Below are 15,204 nucleotides of genomic sequence, written 5' to 3' on the forward strand. Positions count from 1 at the left end.
GGTTTTTTTTTTTTTTTTTTTTTTGAGACAGGGTCTCCCTGTAGCTCTGGCTGGGCTGGAACTTACTATGTAAAGCAGGCTGGCCTCGAACTCACAGAGATCTGCCTACCTCTACCTCCCTGAGTGCTGGAATTAAAGGCATGCACCATGCTTGGCCAGAGGGACTATTTCAATTATGAGGAAACTACCTTTTACCATGTACACATTTTGATTGGTGTTAGGGGGAAACTTGACATTACAGAAATATAGATTTGTTGTTTTGTTTTGTGTCCAAGGTCACCAGAAAGACCCACGGGTGATCTCAGAGAAAGAATGAAGAACAAACGCCAGGATGTGGATACTGAACCCCAGAAACGAAATGCGGATGAGTCGTCCTCACCTGTTAGGGTGAGAGTGAGATTTACCAAACCCATTTATATTTCAGTAGTGACTTAGTCTTTAAATCCCATTTTTAATATTAAGTTGTATGCTAAATCAATGGTAAATGAGTAATTAGGCATTAAATGTCCTATAAGGATAAAAAAATGTAAGAGGCGGGAATCCCCTGGGGAAACTATCCACTCTTCTGGGCAGTTAAAATGACAGGCATTGACTGACAGAGCAGGAGCTGAGCCGTGTTAGACTTTTGTACCTTTCTGCGAATCATGAGCTCATGAGCATCTAAATATATTACAGAGTTTTCAGAATTCAGCTAGCCATCACATTTTGCTTTCAGTGAAAATGGAAGTGGCATATAGTAGAAACTTTGTGAATTAAGTCCATGAAAACAAAGCATAGGTTAACAAAAACTGAACTATAAAACTTAGGTAAAGGATCTGCAATATTTCAATGTCATTTGCAGGCAATGAAGTCAAAGAGAAATATATAATGTAGAAATTTTAATTTTAATTTTTAATTATGTGTGTGTGGGGGGGGTATACATGTATAGTATATGCTCTTAATCACTGAGCCAGCACTCCTTCTTCTGATGTAGTTTGTTGAATTAAAAAAATATATTTGTTAGTAATGGGAATCTTGCCCAAAGCTGTTTTCAAGAAATTATCATATTTGGGGACTGGAGAGATGGGTCAGTAGTTAAGAGTACTTGATACTTTTGCAGAGGACCTGGGTTCAGTTTCCAGCACCCACGTGACAGCTAACAACCATCTGTAACTCCAGGTCCAGGAGATCTGACGCCTTTTTCTAAGCTCTGGCAGCATTGGACATGTGGTACACTTACATGCAGCAAAACATTCATACACATAAAATAAAAATAAAAAAATTCATATACCAAAGAATTCATTCATTAAAATTATGCATGCTTTTAATAGTGTCAGCATGCACAAGACCCATGCAAACTTAAGCAGACAAAACCCCAGCATAGAACTGTGGAAATGGGCAATAAGCCCCAATCGTGGTCGAAGAATTATTCGCAGCCGATTACTGCTGCTGGGTGAGGAAGAGCTGATCTTCTTAAAGGGAGGGACTCTAGATAGGCTGATGAGAGCCCAGTGGATGAACTTGCCCTGAGGGACATCTGGGGACACTAACTTAACACAAATGACAGAGTGTATGAATTCCAGTGGGGATGGGGGCTGTGGAGGGTGCCAGTGGGGAAGGGGAAATAAAGATGATTAAGATTGATTTAAGATGTTCTGTATGAAATACATAAAAATTCAATAAATAATTTATTAAAAAAACATGCTTTTTTAAAAAAAATCTAGAATATCTTTTATTTATGTTTGATAATTTCATACAAGTAAACAATGCATCTTCATTCCTATACTTCCCAGGAACCCCCAACACATTCCTCTCTCTTCTTCATGTACAATTTTTTCTTCTTTTTTATTATTTTTATTTTATGTGTATGAGTGTATTGCCTTGCATGTATGTGTTGTACAATGCCACAGAGGTCAGCTTTGATTCCCCTGGGACTGGAGTTAAGGACAGTTTGTAGCTGCCATGTGAGTGCTGGGAATCGAACCTGGGTTCTCTGGAAGAGCAGTCAGTGCTCTTAACTGCTGAGCCATCTCTCTAGCCCCCATGTACAGTTTTTTTTAAAGGATATTCTCATTTGTGTAACTATCATCACTACAGTTTTCATCTCTCAACAAACAAACAAACAAACCCTATACCTTTTTATTAGTTACTTTCTGTTGCTGTGATAAAACTCCATGAACAAGGCAGTTTATAGAAGGAAGAGTTTATTTAGTTTGCAGTTCAAAGGAGTAAGACTGCATAATGGCTGTGGAAGAGGTGGCTGGAGAAGAAAGCCAAGTGCTCAAATATCTCAAGTAGCTACAGGAAGCAAAGCAAGACTGGAAATCCGGGCAAGGCTTCAGAACTCTCAAAGTCCTCTCCTGATGATGCTTCTTCCAGCATGGCCACACCTCCTAAAGGTTTCTTGACTCTCCCCAAATAGCACCACAAACTGGGGACCAAGTATCCCAATACTTGGAGCCTATGGGGGACGCTCATTCAAACCATAACCTTTTAACAGTTACTTTCCTATTGCCCCATTGACCATGAGCCCTAGGCAGCAACTAAATGGTGAGAGTCCAGTCTTACTCTTTTGCATGTGGATATCTACTTGTCTCGTGTTATAGCCTTTTGTGAGAGTTAAGATTGTATAAACAGCAATTTCTTTTATAATTTACATAGAAGCTTTCTGTAACTTTTTTGACACATAAAAAGCACTAACAATTTTACATTGTAGTATATAGAGACTTTTTGGCATCTATGAATATTAATTATGTAACTTTCTACCATCTTGTATGATACAGTAGAATGGTTTTAGAAATCTTAAATGTAGTTTTCAGCTTTGGGTATTTATCAGACTTCCTTGAGGGGGATGATCTTTTACAGAATTCACTTGCCAGTATCTTACCCTTTACCTACTGATTCAGAATTTCTGGGTTAAAATAACATATTAATTCAAAATAATGTTTTTTGTTGTTGTTGTTTTGTTGTTGTTGGGTTTTTTTTCTTTTCTTTTTTTGGTCTTTTTGAGGCAGGGTCTCCCTGTAGCCCAGCAGCTGTCCTGGAACTCACTATGTAGACCAGGCTGGCCTTGAACTCACAGAGATCCGCCTGCCTCTGCTCCCCAAGTGCTTGGATTAAAGGGGTGTGCCACCACGCCTGGCTAATAATGGATTTTTAAAGAAACAAAACAAAAAACACAGTACTCAAAGAAAGATAAGCCTTGTAAGGTGTGCAAATTACTTTTAGTGAAAATACTCCTGCAATGGGCAGTTTGAAGCTGTGAAGTATCACTTGACTGTATAGTTGGGAAGAAATACTAAATATCATTCCATTGTATAGTATATAAAGTATTTTAGCTGTGTATCTATATCTATTATATGTTGTGGTATTTTGAATGAGAAATGTCCCCCATAGATTCACAAATTTGAATTCCTGGTACCCAGTTGGTGCTCTTCGTGGAAATTTAGGAGGTGTGATCTTACTGGAGGAAATTTATCACTGGGGGTGGTCTTTGAGACCTCACAGCTTTTTACTTCAGTCTGCCCTCGCTGTCCATGGAGTTGCCACCATGCCTGTCACTTGTTGCCATGTTTTTATGCCGTGGTGGACTCTTGTCCCTCTAGAACTATAAACCAAAATAAGTTGTGTTGGTTATGGTGTTTTATCATGGCAACAAAAAAGTAAATAATACACAAAATGTAGACAATAGTAAAATGCATTAAAAGATTGAAGAGTTCTGAATAGTTATATGCGTGTGTGTGTGTGTGTGTGTATGTGTGTATGAGTCATATGTTGTGAGTTCATACAAACTGACTCTAGCAAAACTAGATAAACAGTAATTAATGTAAAGGGCAGGCACCAAGATTTACAAATGTGAAACCATTCATTACCTGTAGGGATTGTTGGTTAAACTCTGCTGTCAGCTTCCTTGTTTATAAATTAGGAGCTGGCTTTGTCAGTGTGTTGCTGTGGAGGTATTTGTGAAACAAGTCACATGATTGGCCATCACATGCTGATTACTTAAAAAATGGCATATATGGGTATTAAAATGGCTCTTCTTTAATTTAAATTGACTTCAAACTTGTAACAGAAACTGAATGTGAGCATTAATTTGGATTGTTAGCATATATCTAAATATAAAGATATTGTTATCATAAAGGCTATGTGTTCATCAGATCACCTCAGTAGATAGCAAAGTTGACTATGAAGAAATTTAAAGTCTAATTCTTGCTTTCCCTAGATGAGGAAGCCTTCAAAAGTACTGAGCTTCATGTTTATCTAAGGGATGAGTTAAGAGTTCCATGAGTGATCAAGTTTTGGAGAATTCAGGGTTCAAATAAACAGGAACTTTGAATAAGCTAGAATACCAGGTTTTAATTATCTGAGGTATTTTATATGACAAATTAACTTCTCATTTCTCTGGTGCATTCCTGCTGCAACATGTAATGTTGATCTTCATGTAGTGACTTCCTGTAGGGAGGTAAACTTGATTTTAGGGAAGGACACCATGGCATCAATAGTGTGGGCATAGATGAGGTAGGAGACAAGTGATTTTTCAGCAAGTTCACAGTAATTCCAACCATTCTTTGTTAATGAGTTCTACTTCAATATGTCTAAATTATAAATTGTTACCCTTGATCTTGTGGGGAGACAAATTCATAAGTAAATAAATTGTAATTTTATAGTATTTGATAGGATGTTAGAGACACAAGCAAAGTGCACGATGGACAAAATAAATAATTACCTGCAGAAGCAGAAAGCACTTCACAGGGAAGGATAGGGTTGTGGGTAACGGGACAAGAAAGATGCAGAAAATAACACAGTAGCTAAAGAATTTTAAAGGACTTTAACACATTTGAGGAATCCTGTTGCAGCATCTGAATGTAGGGTGGAAGCTGAGAAGGTAGATTAATACCCTGTTGTGAGTGTCTCGCTCACTTTGGCAGTAGAATGGCAAAAGATCTGTCTTGTTCATGTTACCGCTAGACCCTTAACCAAAAGTGATTCTGATATGCAATCTCAGTTGGGAAATCTTGGTAGCCTAGGGTCCCTGATGCCCACCATGACTAGTTTTAATTGAGATGTGATGAAAGTGTGAAATACGTACTGAATTCAGTTAAATGAAATATATTAATATTTTAATTTTACCTGTTTATTTTTCTTTCTGAGAGGACAGTGAAAATGTAAAATTATTTGAGCCGAATTAATGCAGTGGAATGGAAGATAAGAGAGGGGCTTATTCAAGGTCAAGTGACTAGGGACCTGATATTCTAATGAATCTAGAGAACCTTTCCACTACAGTAATTGTGTTGTCTTCTATAGCAGATGTTACTATTTTTGTAGAATTTGAGCACAGCAAGCAAATTAGCATTGAAAGCAAAATTGACCCCTAAGTCTAGAGTGTTGGAATGTTCAAGCATTGTTTAATGATAGAGGCATAAATGTTTTCTAGGAGATGTTCTCAGAGAAGCTTCGTAGTGACATTCAGTAGTGGGTTAAATAATTCGTTGTAATAGGAAAATATCTAGCTTAGAATTTCAAGATACACTGTGGGCGTGTATCTTTTTGTTTCTCTAGAACCTTCAGAAAATAAGATAGTGACTGCGTTTGTTTTTATGTGCTGATTTTTCCTTTAATTTTTTTTTTTTCCGGTCTTTTTGAGACAGAATCTCCCTGTAGCCCCAGCTGTCCTGGAACTCACTATGTAGACCAGGCTGGACTTGAACTCACAGAGATCCCCCTGCCTCTGCCTCTCGAGTGCTGGGATTAAAGGCATACGCCACCAAGCCTGGCTTTTCCTTTAGTTTTTAATTGTGGTAAAATAGGCAAAATTTGAAATTTAAGCCTTTTGTAGCTGTTGTTGATAGAGTTTTTTGGTATTGGTATTTTTTGTTCTCAGACTATGGTCTTCTTGCTTTAGCCTTAGCTTCCCAAATGCCAAGTGCCCAACTTTGATGTTAATTATTTCAGCTGTTTTAATCTATCATTTTCATGACCATTTCCAGTTCCTGTTTCTTCAGAGATTTTTCTTTTGAGACTTCCCTTCAGTTTTCCTGCTTTGATTTTTGTACTTTCAACCTGATTATCTTCAGATAGAGAATCTTCTTTAGACTTGATGTTACCATGGGGCAATTTAATATGGCTATTATTTAAGTTGCTTTTTCAGATTTCAGTGTGTAGATGGAGCTCAAGGTGATTGACGAACTTCCAGACTACTACAGGTGTCTTAGAGGTTGACATCTCTTCTGACTCTGTACATTACAATAGATCTTTTCCTATCCTTGGTGCCAGGTTCCGTCATATCGTGAATCAAAACTGTTTCTAGTGTGAAGCATTCTGTGTCTAGTGGCTTTTTTAGAATGTACACTAAGCTCTGAGTTTTATTTCGCAGTCTCCTTCTTAGCTCTCTTCTTTACCACCCCCTCCTAGTTCTGTGCCCTTTCTAAATTGTAGTATTTCTGACTAGATGAGAAAGAAAGAAAAAAACAAAACAAAACCAAAAAACGAACAACAAAAGCATGCCTAGGAAAGGGGATGGTCCTAGAGCTTCCATATAACCATAGTAAGAGGGACTCATACAATGGAGACTTTAAGATCAAAGTTTTCAACAATTACTGACTATCCTGATTCAATCTCTTGATTTTGTTTCTTAATCTGTAATACTAAGGTCCCTATTCCCATATGTCACAAGTTATAGTAAAAGCTAAGTGGGGGAGTACATACAAAAATGCTTTAGAAAGAGTAAAATAATGCAAGTGCAAAATAGGAGTAGTAGAAAGTCATCAAAATAGCAGTTTAGGAAGCTGGTTGCCATAGGGGTAAATTGCTCAAATGAGTGTTTAGCTATTTCAAAGGAAAAGGTGTAGAAGAAAAAAAGAGGAGCAAGAGTGTTGGCAGAGTTCTATATTACTGGGTACAAACTTCATCATGTATAGTACAGGACAATTATGGTATCTTTTCATTGTGCATACACAATTTCCTTTCATATGAAAACTGACATGGTATCAGTCATTAATTATGCTAGTGAATTCTGTGAGGCATTCAGAAAGGTGAAGGATGTATAGATATCTTGTCTCTTTCTTATGTAACTAAAGTACTGAAAGAATGTCGGTTGGAGTTGTCTCTAAATTTATTGATTCATATGTCTAGCAGTTTATGTTGGACAGCTGGAAGCCTCAGTTCTTCTCCTTGTGGGTCTCTTCATGTGAATAGTTTGGGATTCTTTATATCCCAAAGGATGTGTACCAGGGGTGAATAATCTCTCTCTCTCTCTCTCTCTCTCTCTCTCTTTCAAAAAGCACATATGCATGTACTTTGTCTCTCTCTCAGAAAAAGCACATATGCATGTACTCTGTTTCCTGTTACTAAAAAATGATGTAGAAATCCAAATCTGAGTAATGTTAGAATGTCTCAGCTAACAGAACAGAGTACAAGAATATATGTGTATACTAACTAGCATTTTATATGTATGCATGTCTATATCTATATGTTGACCCTCTGTATATATTTTGAGGTAACTCTTGTTCTTACTGATGTCTTCAACTTTAATCTATTATCACTATTTTTACTTTTTAAGTCCATGTGCCCCATCCTTAGCTTGTGGGCCCTCTTTATATTAGATGCTGAGATCTTTTTTAAAAGCATACTTTATTGAAATATAATTTCAATATACCCATTCTAAGTATACTGTCTAATTCTCAACAGATATACGTATCACAGCTACAGTCAAGATGCAGAATATTTGTCAACTCAAAGTATATTTTTATGTCCCTTTGTAGTCAATACCCTCTCAAACCCACACTTGATCACTTCAGCTCTGTCACCTTATACAGACCCTGCAGTATATATGCTGTCTTGATTCTTTCAGTGTAATACCTTCAAAATTCAACCACATTATTATATCAATAGTTTCTCTTAATGATTAGTATTCTATGATACAGCAGCATCTGTCCATTTCTAGGTTTCAGCTATTTTGAATACAACTTAGGAATGTGAGTATAAGTCTTTAGAAGAGCATGTTTTCTTTGAGTGAACACCTCCTTGTAGAATGCTGGATCATATGTATATTTTTAACTGTATAGGAAATTGCTGAACAGTTTTTCAGAAGTGTTGCTACATCTCTACCCACAGTAGATGAGTTTCAGTGTGTGTTCTTGTCAACACATGGCATTGTTCTTCTAGTTTTAGCTACTCTGGTGGGCATGTAGTGGTTATAATTTGTATTTGTTGAGGATTAGTGATGTTGCACGTCTTTTCATATGGCTTTTTTTCTGTTATATACCTTTTACTGGCCATTTGTTTTTTGTTTATATATTTTCCTTGTAAATTAGGATCTTTTTAAAGAATATTTCATTTATTATTTTTTATTTTATGTGCGTGAGTATATTGCCTGCATGTGTCTAAGTGCATCTGCGTTGTGCAATTCCTGTGGAGGTCAGAAGAGGGCATTTGATTCCCTGGAACTGGAGTTATGAATGGTTGTTGACTGCCATGTGGTGCCAGGAATTGAACCCAAGTCCTCTGCAAGAGGAGTCAGTGCTCCCAACCATTGTGCCCTCTCCAGCCCCATAAATTAGGGTCTTTTATTATAAATTTGTAATTCACAGATTCTAGATACCTGTCCTATGTGAAATATATGTATTGTAAATGTGTTTCCTAATGTGTGTGGCCTGCCTTTGCATTTATCCTGTGTTGTTTGACACCTCCTTGGTAGTCTGTGTTACAGTTCTTTTGCTTCTGTTAAAGTAACGTGTCCAGTATACTGTATAGTTTGCCCTCTGTGCTTGGAGTCACCTGAAGTTCTGGTTTCTTTGATTGATATTTATTGATATTTCAAGATGACTAGATGACTATGTACTTGGAAGTTTACTGCCATTATATTATATATATGGGTTGTTTTTTTTTTTTTTTTGGTCTTTTTGAGACAGGGTCTCCCTGTAGCCCATCTGTGCTGGAACTCACTATGTAGACCAGGCTGGCCTTGAACTCACAGAGTTCTGCCTCTGCCTCCCAAGTGCTGGGATTAAAGGCATGCGCCACCATGCCCAGCTAGATTAATCATTTTTAAAGTCTTTCACCAAACGTTTTTAGGAAGTATGTATTTTCTCTTTAAAAATAAGTTAAAGTAATTCTGATTTTGGGGATTTCAGGGCTTTTATAGTTGTATTGCTTTCCTCATGTGGAAAATTTTAGTTTTTCTTTACATTATACATCATAATATTATATTTAATAGTTTCACAGCAACAGTTAACTATATTCACTATAGAGACCAGGCTGGCCTTGAACTCACAGAGATCCACCTGCCTCTGCCTCCATACAATTAACAATATTATTACTAACAAGATGTCAAAATTTGTATGTGAAATGTCCCCCACAGGCTCATGTGTTTGAAAATTTGATCCCCAGTAGGTAGCACTATCTTGGTAGGTTGTATAGTATGTGTTCAGTCTTTTGACTTTACTACTTGGAACCAAGATCATTCCAGAACCTCACAATTGTGTTACCAAAATAAATAAAATTTCAAAAAAATTCTCATAATGATTTACGTAAGTTTACCATTTTGGGGGTGGGAGAAGGCAGATTCTTTATGGACTCAGTTCTCCTGCCTCAGCCTCCAGAGTGCTGTGATTACAGGCATGTGCCCCATTGCTCAGCAAAGTTATGGTGCTACTTTTGTAGCCTTAGCGTCAGCATCGTGGGCCATGGTGGTTGGACACACTGGTTATAGGGAATCAGGGCTGTAGCCTTGCAGGAGGAAGTGGGTCCCGGGGGTGGGTCTTGAGGTTTCTAGCCCAGCTCTGCTTCCTGTTTGGTCTTTGCTTCCTGTCTGGTCTCTGCTTCCTGGTCTGCCCTAGATAATGAGCAAGCAGGCTAGCTGTGGTCACCAGGCCTGCTTTGTCATGATGTACTCTCGAACTGTGAGCCAAAACAAACCTCTGCTATGTTAAGATGCTTTTTGTCAAGTGTTTGTCACAGAGATGATGAGAAGAGTAACTATTGCATGGTTTTTGGGGTAGATCTTTGTTTCTTATATACCTGTTAAATCTCACCATAAAGGATGTATCTAGACAATTACTGTATTTTAAGGTAATTGAAATAGTTCTACATGTGGTTAAACCACCAAAGTAAGACATACTTGAGTTAATCTTTTCATTCTAGTTTTCAGTATTGAGATTTTTTTTAACTTTTTTTTTTTTTTGTCTTTTTGAGTCAGGTTCTCCCTGTAGTCCCAGCTGACCTGAGCAGCTCACTATGTAGACCAGGCTGGCCTTGAACTCCCAGCACTCTGCCTGCCTCTGCCTCCCAGGTACTGGGACTAAAGGTGTGTGCTACCACACCCCGCAATTTTATTTTTTTTTTAAATTATGTAAGAGGTTGGAGAGATGGCTCAGTGGTTAAGAGCACTGACCACTCTTGCTGGGGACCCAGCCTCAGTTCCCAGCACCCACAAGGTGGCTAAGAACCATTGGTCACTCCAGTTTCAGAGGATCTGATGCCCTCTCTGACCTCCATGAGCATTGCAGGACATGTGTGCACTTGCATACATACAGGCAATCCACTCATATGCAGTAATATAATTTATTTTAATTATGTAAAATATCTATGCAATTTTAAGCTTAAATCTAAAACATTTTACATTTAAAATGTCTAGCTTCCATTTTTTGATTACTGTGCCCTGTTCCTTAAAGGGTACCACGTTTACTACTTTTTTTCTTTTTTTGAGACAGGGTCTCCCTGTAGCCACAGCTGGCCTAGAACCTGCTATGGAGCTAGGCTGTCCTTGATCTCTCAGAGATCCACCTTTCTTTGCCTCACGAGTGCTGGGATTAAAGGAGTGCGTCCCTATACCCTGCTAATTTTTTTTCCTGCTGCTTTTATTTGTATATATGTTTATGTGTGTGTATTTGTGTCTGCATATGTTAAAAGCATATATTGATACACGTGTGTCTACACACATAAATTTGTGTGTAGTGGTCCTTTTCATACATGAAAGTTAGCATTCTTATATTTCACTTTGCTTTTTGACTTAACACTGTATATTTCCAGGTAGTCATTCCATAGCAATATAGAGAGATTTCTTAGGCTTTTTCATAGTTATGTGGTATTTTGTTGTTTGAGTATACCATGCATTATTCAACTAGCCTTCCACACATGGAAGTGTTGCTACCAGTGTAGAGTTGTGGTGAATGATTGTGTACTTGGTATATTTTTGTAGTATGACTTAGAGCAAGGCGTAGCTCAAGAAATAGAACTGCTGTGCCAAAGGTAAAACGGCCCATACAGCTGAGTAGCTACAGATTCTTGTTTTGGAGTCTTTGGCTTTGGTGCTGGTATATGGCAGTGCGTATTTTCCCTTTGCTTTGTTAGTGAATATTGCCATACTTATATTTCTCCCAATTAGATAGGGGAACCATGTTATCAGGCTAGTTTTAATGTGTATGTCTCTTCCATGTGAGCTTAGGCATCCTCATAAATTTAAATGTGATTTTCTGTACCCTCTGCCCATGTCTCCTGCCCTCCTGTCACACTACTCACCGCTTGTTGCTCTCTATTTTCCAGGCTTCATATTTTAGGGATTCAGATTGGAAATCACTTATCTGAGATGCTAGAAACCAGAAATTTTTCAAATGTTTTCAGATTTTGGGATATTTGCAAATACATAATGAAGTATCTTGGTGATGGTACCCCTAGCTCAATATGAAAATCATTTATTTCTTATAAAGTGTACATTAAATCTGAAGGTACTTTTACTCTGTTTTTGTGCACCAGTGTCGTTTGTGTGAAATCTGTTACATTAGGATATTTCTCGAATTTCCATATGTGGCATTATGCTGGTGCCCAGAAAGTTTCAGATTTGGAGGCATTTCAAATTTCGACTTTTGGATTAGAGATAATCAACCTGCAATAACATTTTGTGTATGATACCAAGTATAATCGTTTAATTTCTCTTTCCAAAATTTTACTTTTTAGACCAATTTTAGATTTATGACAAAATTGAATGCAGAGTAAAGAGACTTCCAGTGACTATCTTTCCATATGCATGGTCTGCACTATCGGTATCTCATTCAGAGTGGTGAGCCTGTTGCCATCTGTGGACCTATATTGACAGATCTTTATCAGCCAGCCTCCTTAATCTACATAGCCATTTACCTAGTGCAAAGCATGCTGGTTGTTTCCAGTTCTTGGCAACAGTAAGCAGGTCTCTGTAGACATTTTGTGCTGATTTTTGTGTGGACATGAGGCTTCGGTTCCTTTGGTTAAATGCCAAGGAGTGTTACTGAAAAGAGAATTTAGAAAAAGAAAGGAAGGAAGAAAGGATGGAAGGGAGGGAAGAAGGAAGGAGAGGAGGGAGGGAGGGAGGGAGGGAGGAAGGGAATAGAAAAAGTAAGCTTCAGGATGATTTGTCAGGAACGAAGAGGAAGGAAGGAAGGAAGGAAGGAAGGAAGGAAGGAAGGAAGGAAGGAAACGGCTTTAACCAAAAATCTAATGGAATAGGCCTTTAACTTCTTGGGAGGCTGAGGCAGGAGTATGACAAATATAAGACTTGCCTGGGCCACTTAATGAGACCCGATTTAAAAAAAAAAAAGTAGGGCCTGGCATGGTGGCCTTTAATTCCAGCACACGGGAGGCAGAGGCAGGCATATCTTCTGTGAGTTTGAGGCCAGCCTGGCCTACCGAGCGAGTTCCAGGCCAGCTGGGGCTACAGGGAGACCCTGTCTCAAAAAAAAAAAAAAAAAAGACGGAATAAATATAAGGAGAGGGGCTGGAGAGTTGACTCAGCCTTTAAGAACACTGGCTGCTCTTGTAGAGGACCTGAGTTAAGTTCCCAGCACCCATATCACAGCTAACAACTGTCTGTAACTCCAGTTCCAGAGGATCCAATGCCCTTTTCTGTCCTCCACAGGCCTTGTATACATATGATGCAGTTTGATACATGCAGGCAAAGCACTCATACACAAAATTTAAAAAAAAAAAATTCAAAAGAAAGGTATGTGGTAGTATCATTTTTTGTTTATTTGCAGTTTCATAATGACGTCCCATGATGATTATCTTTTCATGTACTTGTCATCTGCATAGCTTCATTTTGGTGACAGGAGTTTTTCTTTTTAAAAAAAAAATCAAATTTCTTATTGTTCAGTTTGAATTGTTCTATGTTTTTTATAGTCGATGTGTGATAGCTTTCTGTGTTTGCAGATGTCGTTTGCAAACTTTTTATCTTATTCTTTTGGATTGTTTTATCATTCTCTTGACAGTAACTTTCACAGTCATCTGCATAGCTTCATTTTGGTGACAGGAGTTTTTCTTTTTAAAAAAAAAATCAAATTTCTTATTGTTCAGTTTGAATTGTTCTATGTTTTTTATAGTCGATGTGTGATAGCTTTATGTGTTTGCAGATGTCGTTTGCAAACTTTTTATCTTATTCTTTTGGATTGTTTTATCATTCTCTTGACAGTAACTTTCACAGGGTGAAAATTTTCTATTTTAATGAAAGCCACCTTATAATTTCTTTTATAAACTACTTCCTTAATGTTGTGCCTAAAATGGGGTTCCCTTCTTTGAGATTTAGTTTACTACTGTTTTGCATTTTATATTTAAGTCTGTGATCCGTCTTAAGTTAATTTTTGTGAAGGCTGTGAGGTCTGTGCCTAAATTCACTTTTTCCCATATGGATCCCTAGTTTTCTAGCATCATTCTTTGATAGATCTGGCATCATTCTTTGATAGACTGTCTTTTCTCCATTGAATTGCTATAACTCTTTTGTCAAAGATCACTTGACTTTATCTGTGAGAATCTATTTCTGGGTTGTCTGTTTTGTTTCTCTAATGTATTTTTCAGTTATTTCATCAGCTACCACACTTCCTGTAGCTTTATAATAAGTCTTGAAGTCAGGTGGTATCCATCCTCCAACTTTGGTCTTCTCTTTTAATACTCTGGTATCTACTCTGGATTTCAATATAAACTTTAGCATCAGTTTGTCTACCTAAAGGCAGCCTGCTTGGGTTTGGGGTTTCGTTGTTGCTGTTTTGAAACACAATCTCCCAGAAGCCCCAACTGGCCTAGAGCTCTCTATGTAGACCAGGCTGGCCTTGACCTCACAGAGATCTGCCTGCCTCTGCCTCCTGGGTACTGGGATTAAAGGTGTGTACCACCACGCCTAGCTGTCTGCAGGGGTTTTGATGGTCTCTATAATCAGTTTGTAGATCAATTTGGGAAGAAGTTGCATCTTGACTATATGGAGTCCTTGTATCCCTGAGAAGATTAAATTAACTTGGGATGTCATGTTATTGAAACATTGGTATGTTAGTGTGTAGAAGATGGTAGACAATGAAAATGTGAAAGTCATGGCCTAGGAACCTGTAGTAAGCATAAGGTGTCTTTGGCCTTTGGGCTAATAGAAGAAGACATGAAGGAATTTAGGAGTGATATACAGATATTTAGAGCTAGCATGTGGAAGAAGGACTAGGTCTGTTTTGTATTATTCTAGAGTCCAGAACTAGTCCTAATCAACAGAAATTATGGAGAGATAGACAAAAGATGCAATTAATTTAAGCAAGAATTTTCTAATAATTAGAACCATCTAGAAATAGGGTAAAAGGAAATGCAGTAGGAAGCTGTCACTGGAAACTTTGGGGACTAATATTTTTTTCTCACCAAATTTTCTACTAAAGGACATCTGTAGCTATATAGTTACTGAAGTATTTTGTTTTGTTTTGTTTCCATATGAGATAAGAGTTAAGTTATAGTCATTCCCCAAACATAGCATTTTGTTTGGCTACTAATCTACTTTAATATTGGTTTCTAGCTGTTAGCCTTAATATTTCTTTTTATTTCAGATTCTTTGTAATGTCTACTTTGTAAAAATAATATTTGTGGGCTGGAGAGTTGGCTCAGTGGTTAAGAGCACTGGTTGCTCTTGCAGAGGACCTGGGTTCAGTTCCCAGCACCCACATGTCAGCTAACAACCATCCTAATTCCAGTTTCAGGGGATCTGACACCCTCTTCTGACCTCCATGGGCATTGTATGACACAAGTGCACTTACACACATGCAGGCAATACACTCATACACCTAAAATAAAAATAATAAATTTTTTTCAAAGATTGTAATGAAAATAATTTGCCCACAACAAATAATGTTTAAGAAGTAAGAATATAACTGAGAGTAATTTAAAAGTTCACAATCGCTGTATCTCTGAAATGAAAGAAATTTGACATCAAACTTTTTTTTCCCAAAGTTGTGAACA

The 15,204-nt window shown here is 37.6% G+C and overlaps 1 protein-coding gene across 4 annotated transcripts in view; it reads left to right on the forward strand.

The window, feature by feature from the left end:
* The window catches only part of Zc3h13 (zinc finger CCCH-type containing 13), a 97,784-nt gene that overhangs the window by 13,211 nt on the left and 69,369 nt on the right, over window positions 1-15,204 (forward strand). For all 4 annotated transcript variants that reach the window (XM_008824394.3, XM_008824396.3, XM_008824395.3 and 1 more), the window contains one exon: window positions 276-387. In XM_008824394.3, the coding sequence (XP_008822616.1) occupies window positions 276-387 (112 nt within the window). Of the gene's footprint in view, window positions 1-275; window positions 388-15,204 lie in introns of those variants that run through there.

This window comes from Nannospalax galili, unplaced genomic scaffold (assembly GCF_000622305.1).
Source record: "Nannospalax galili isolate Female #2095 unplaced genomic scaffold, S.galili_v1.0 scaffold388, whole genome shotgun sequence".
Lineage (NCBI taxonomy): Eukaryota > Metazoa > Chordata > Mammalia > Rodentia > Spalacidae > Nannospalax > Nannospalax galili.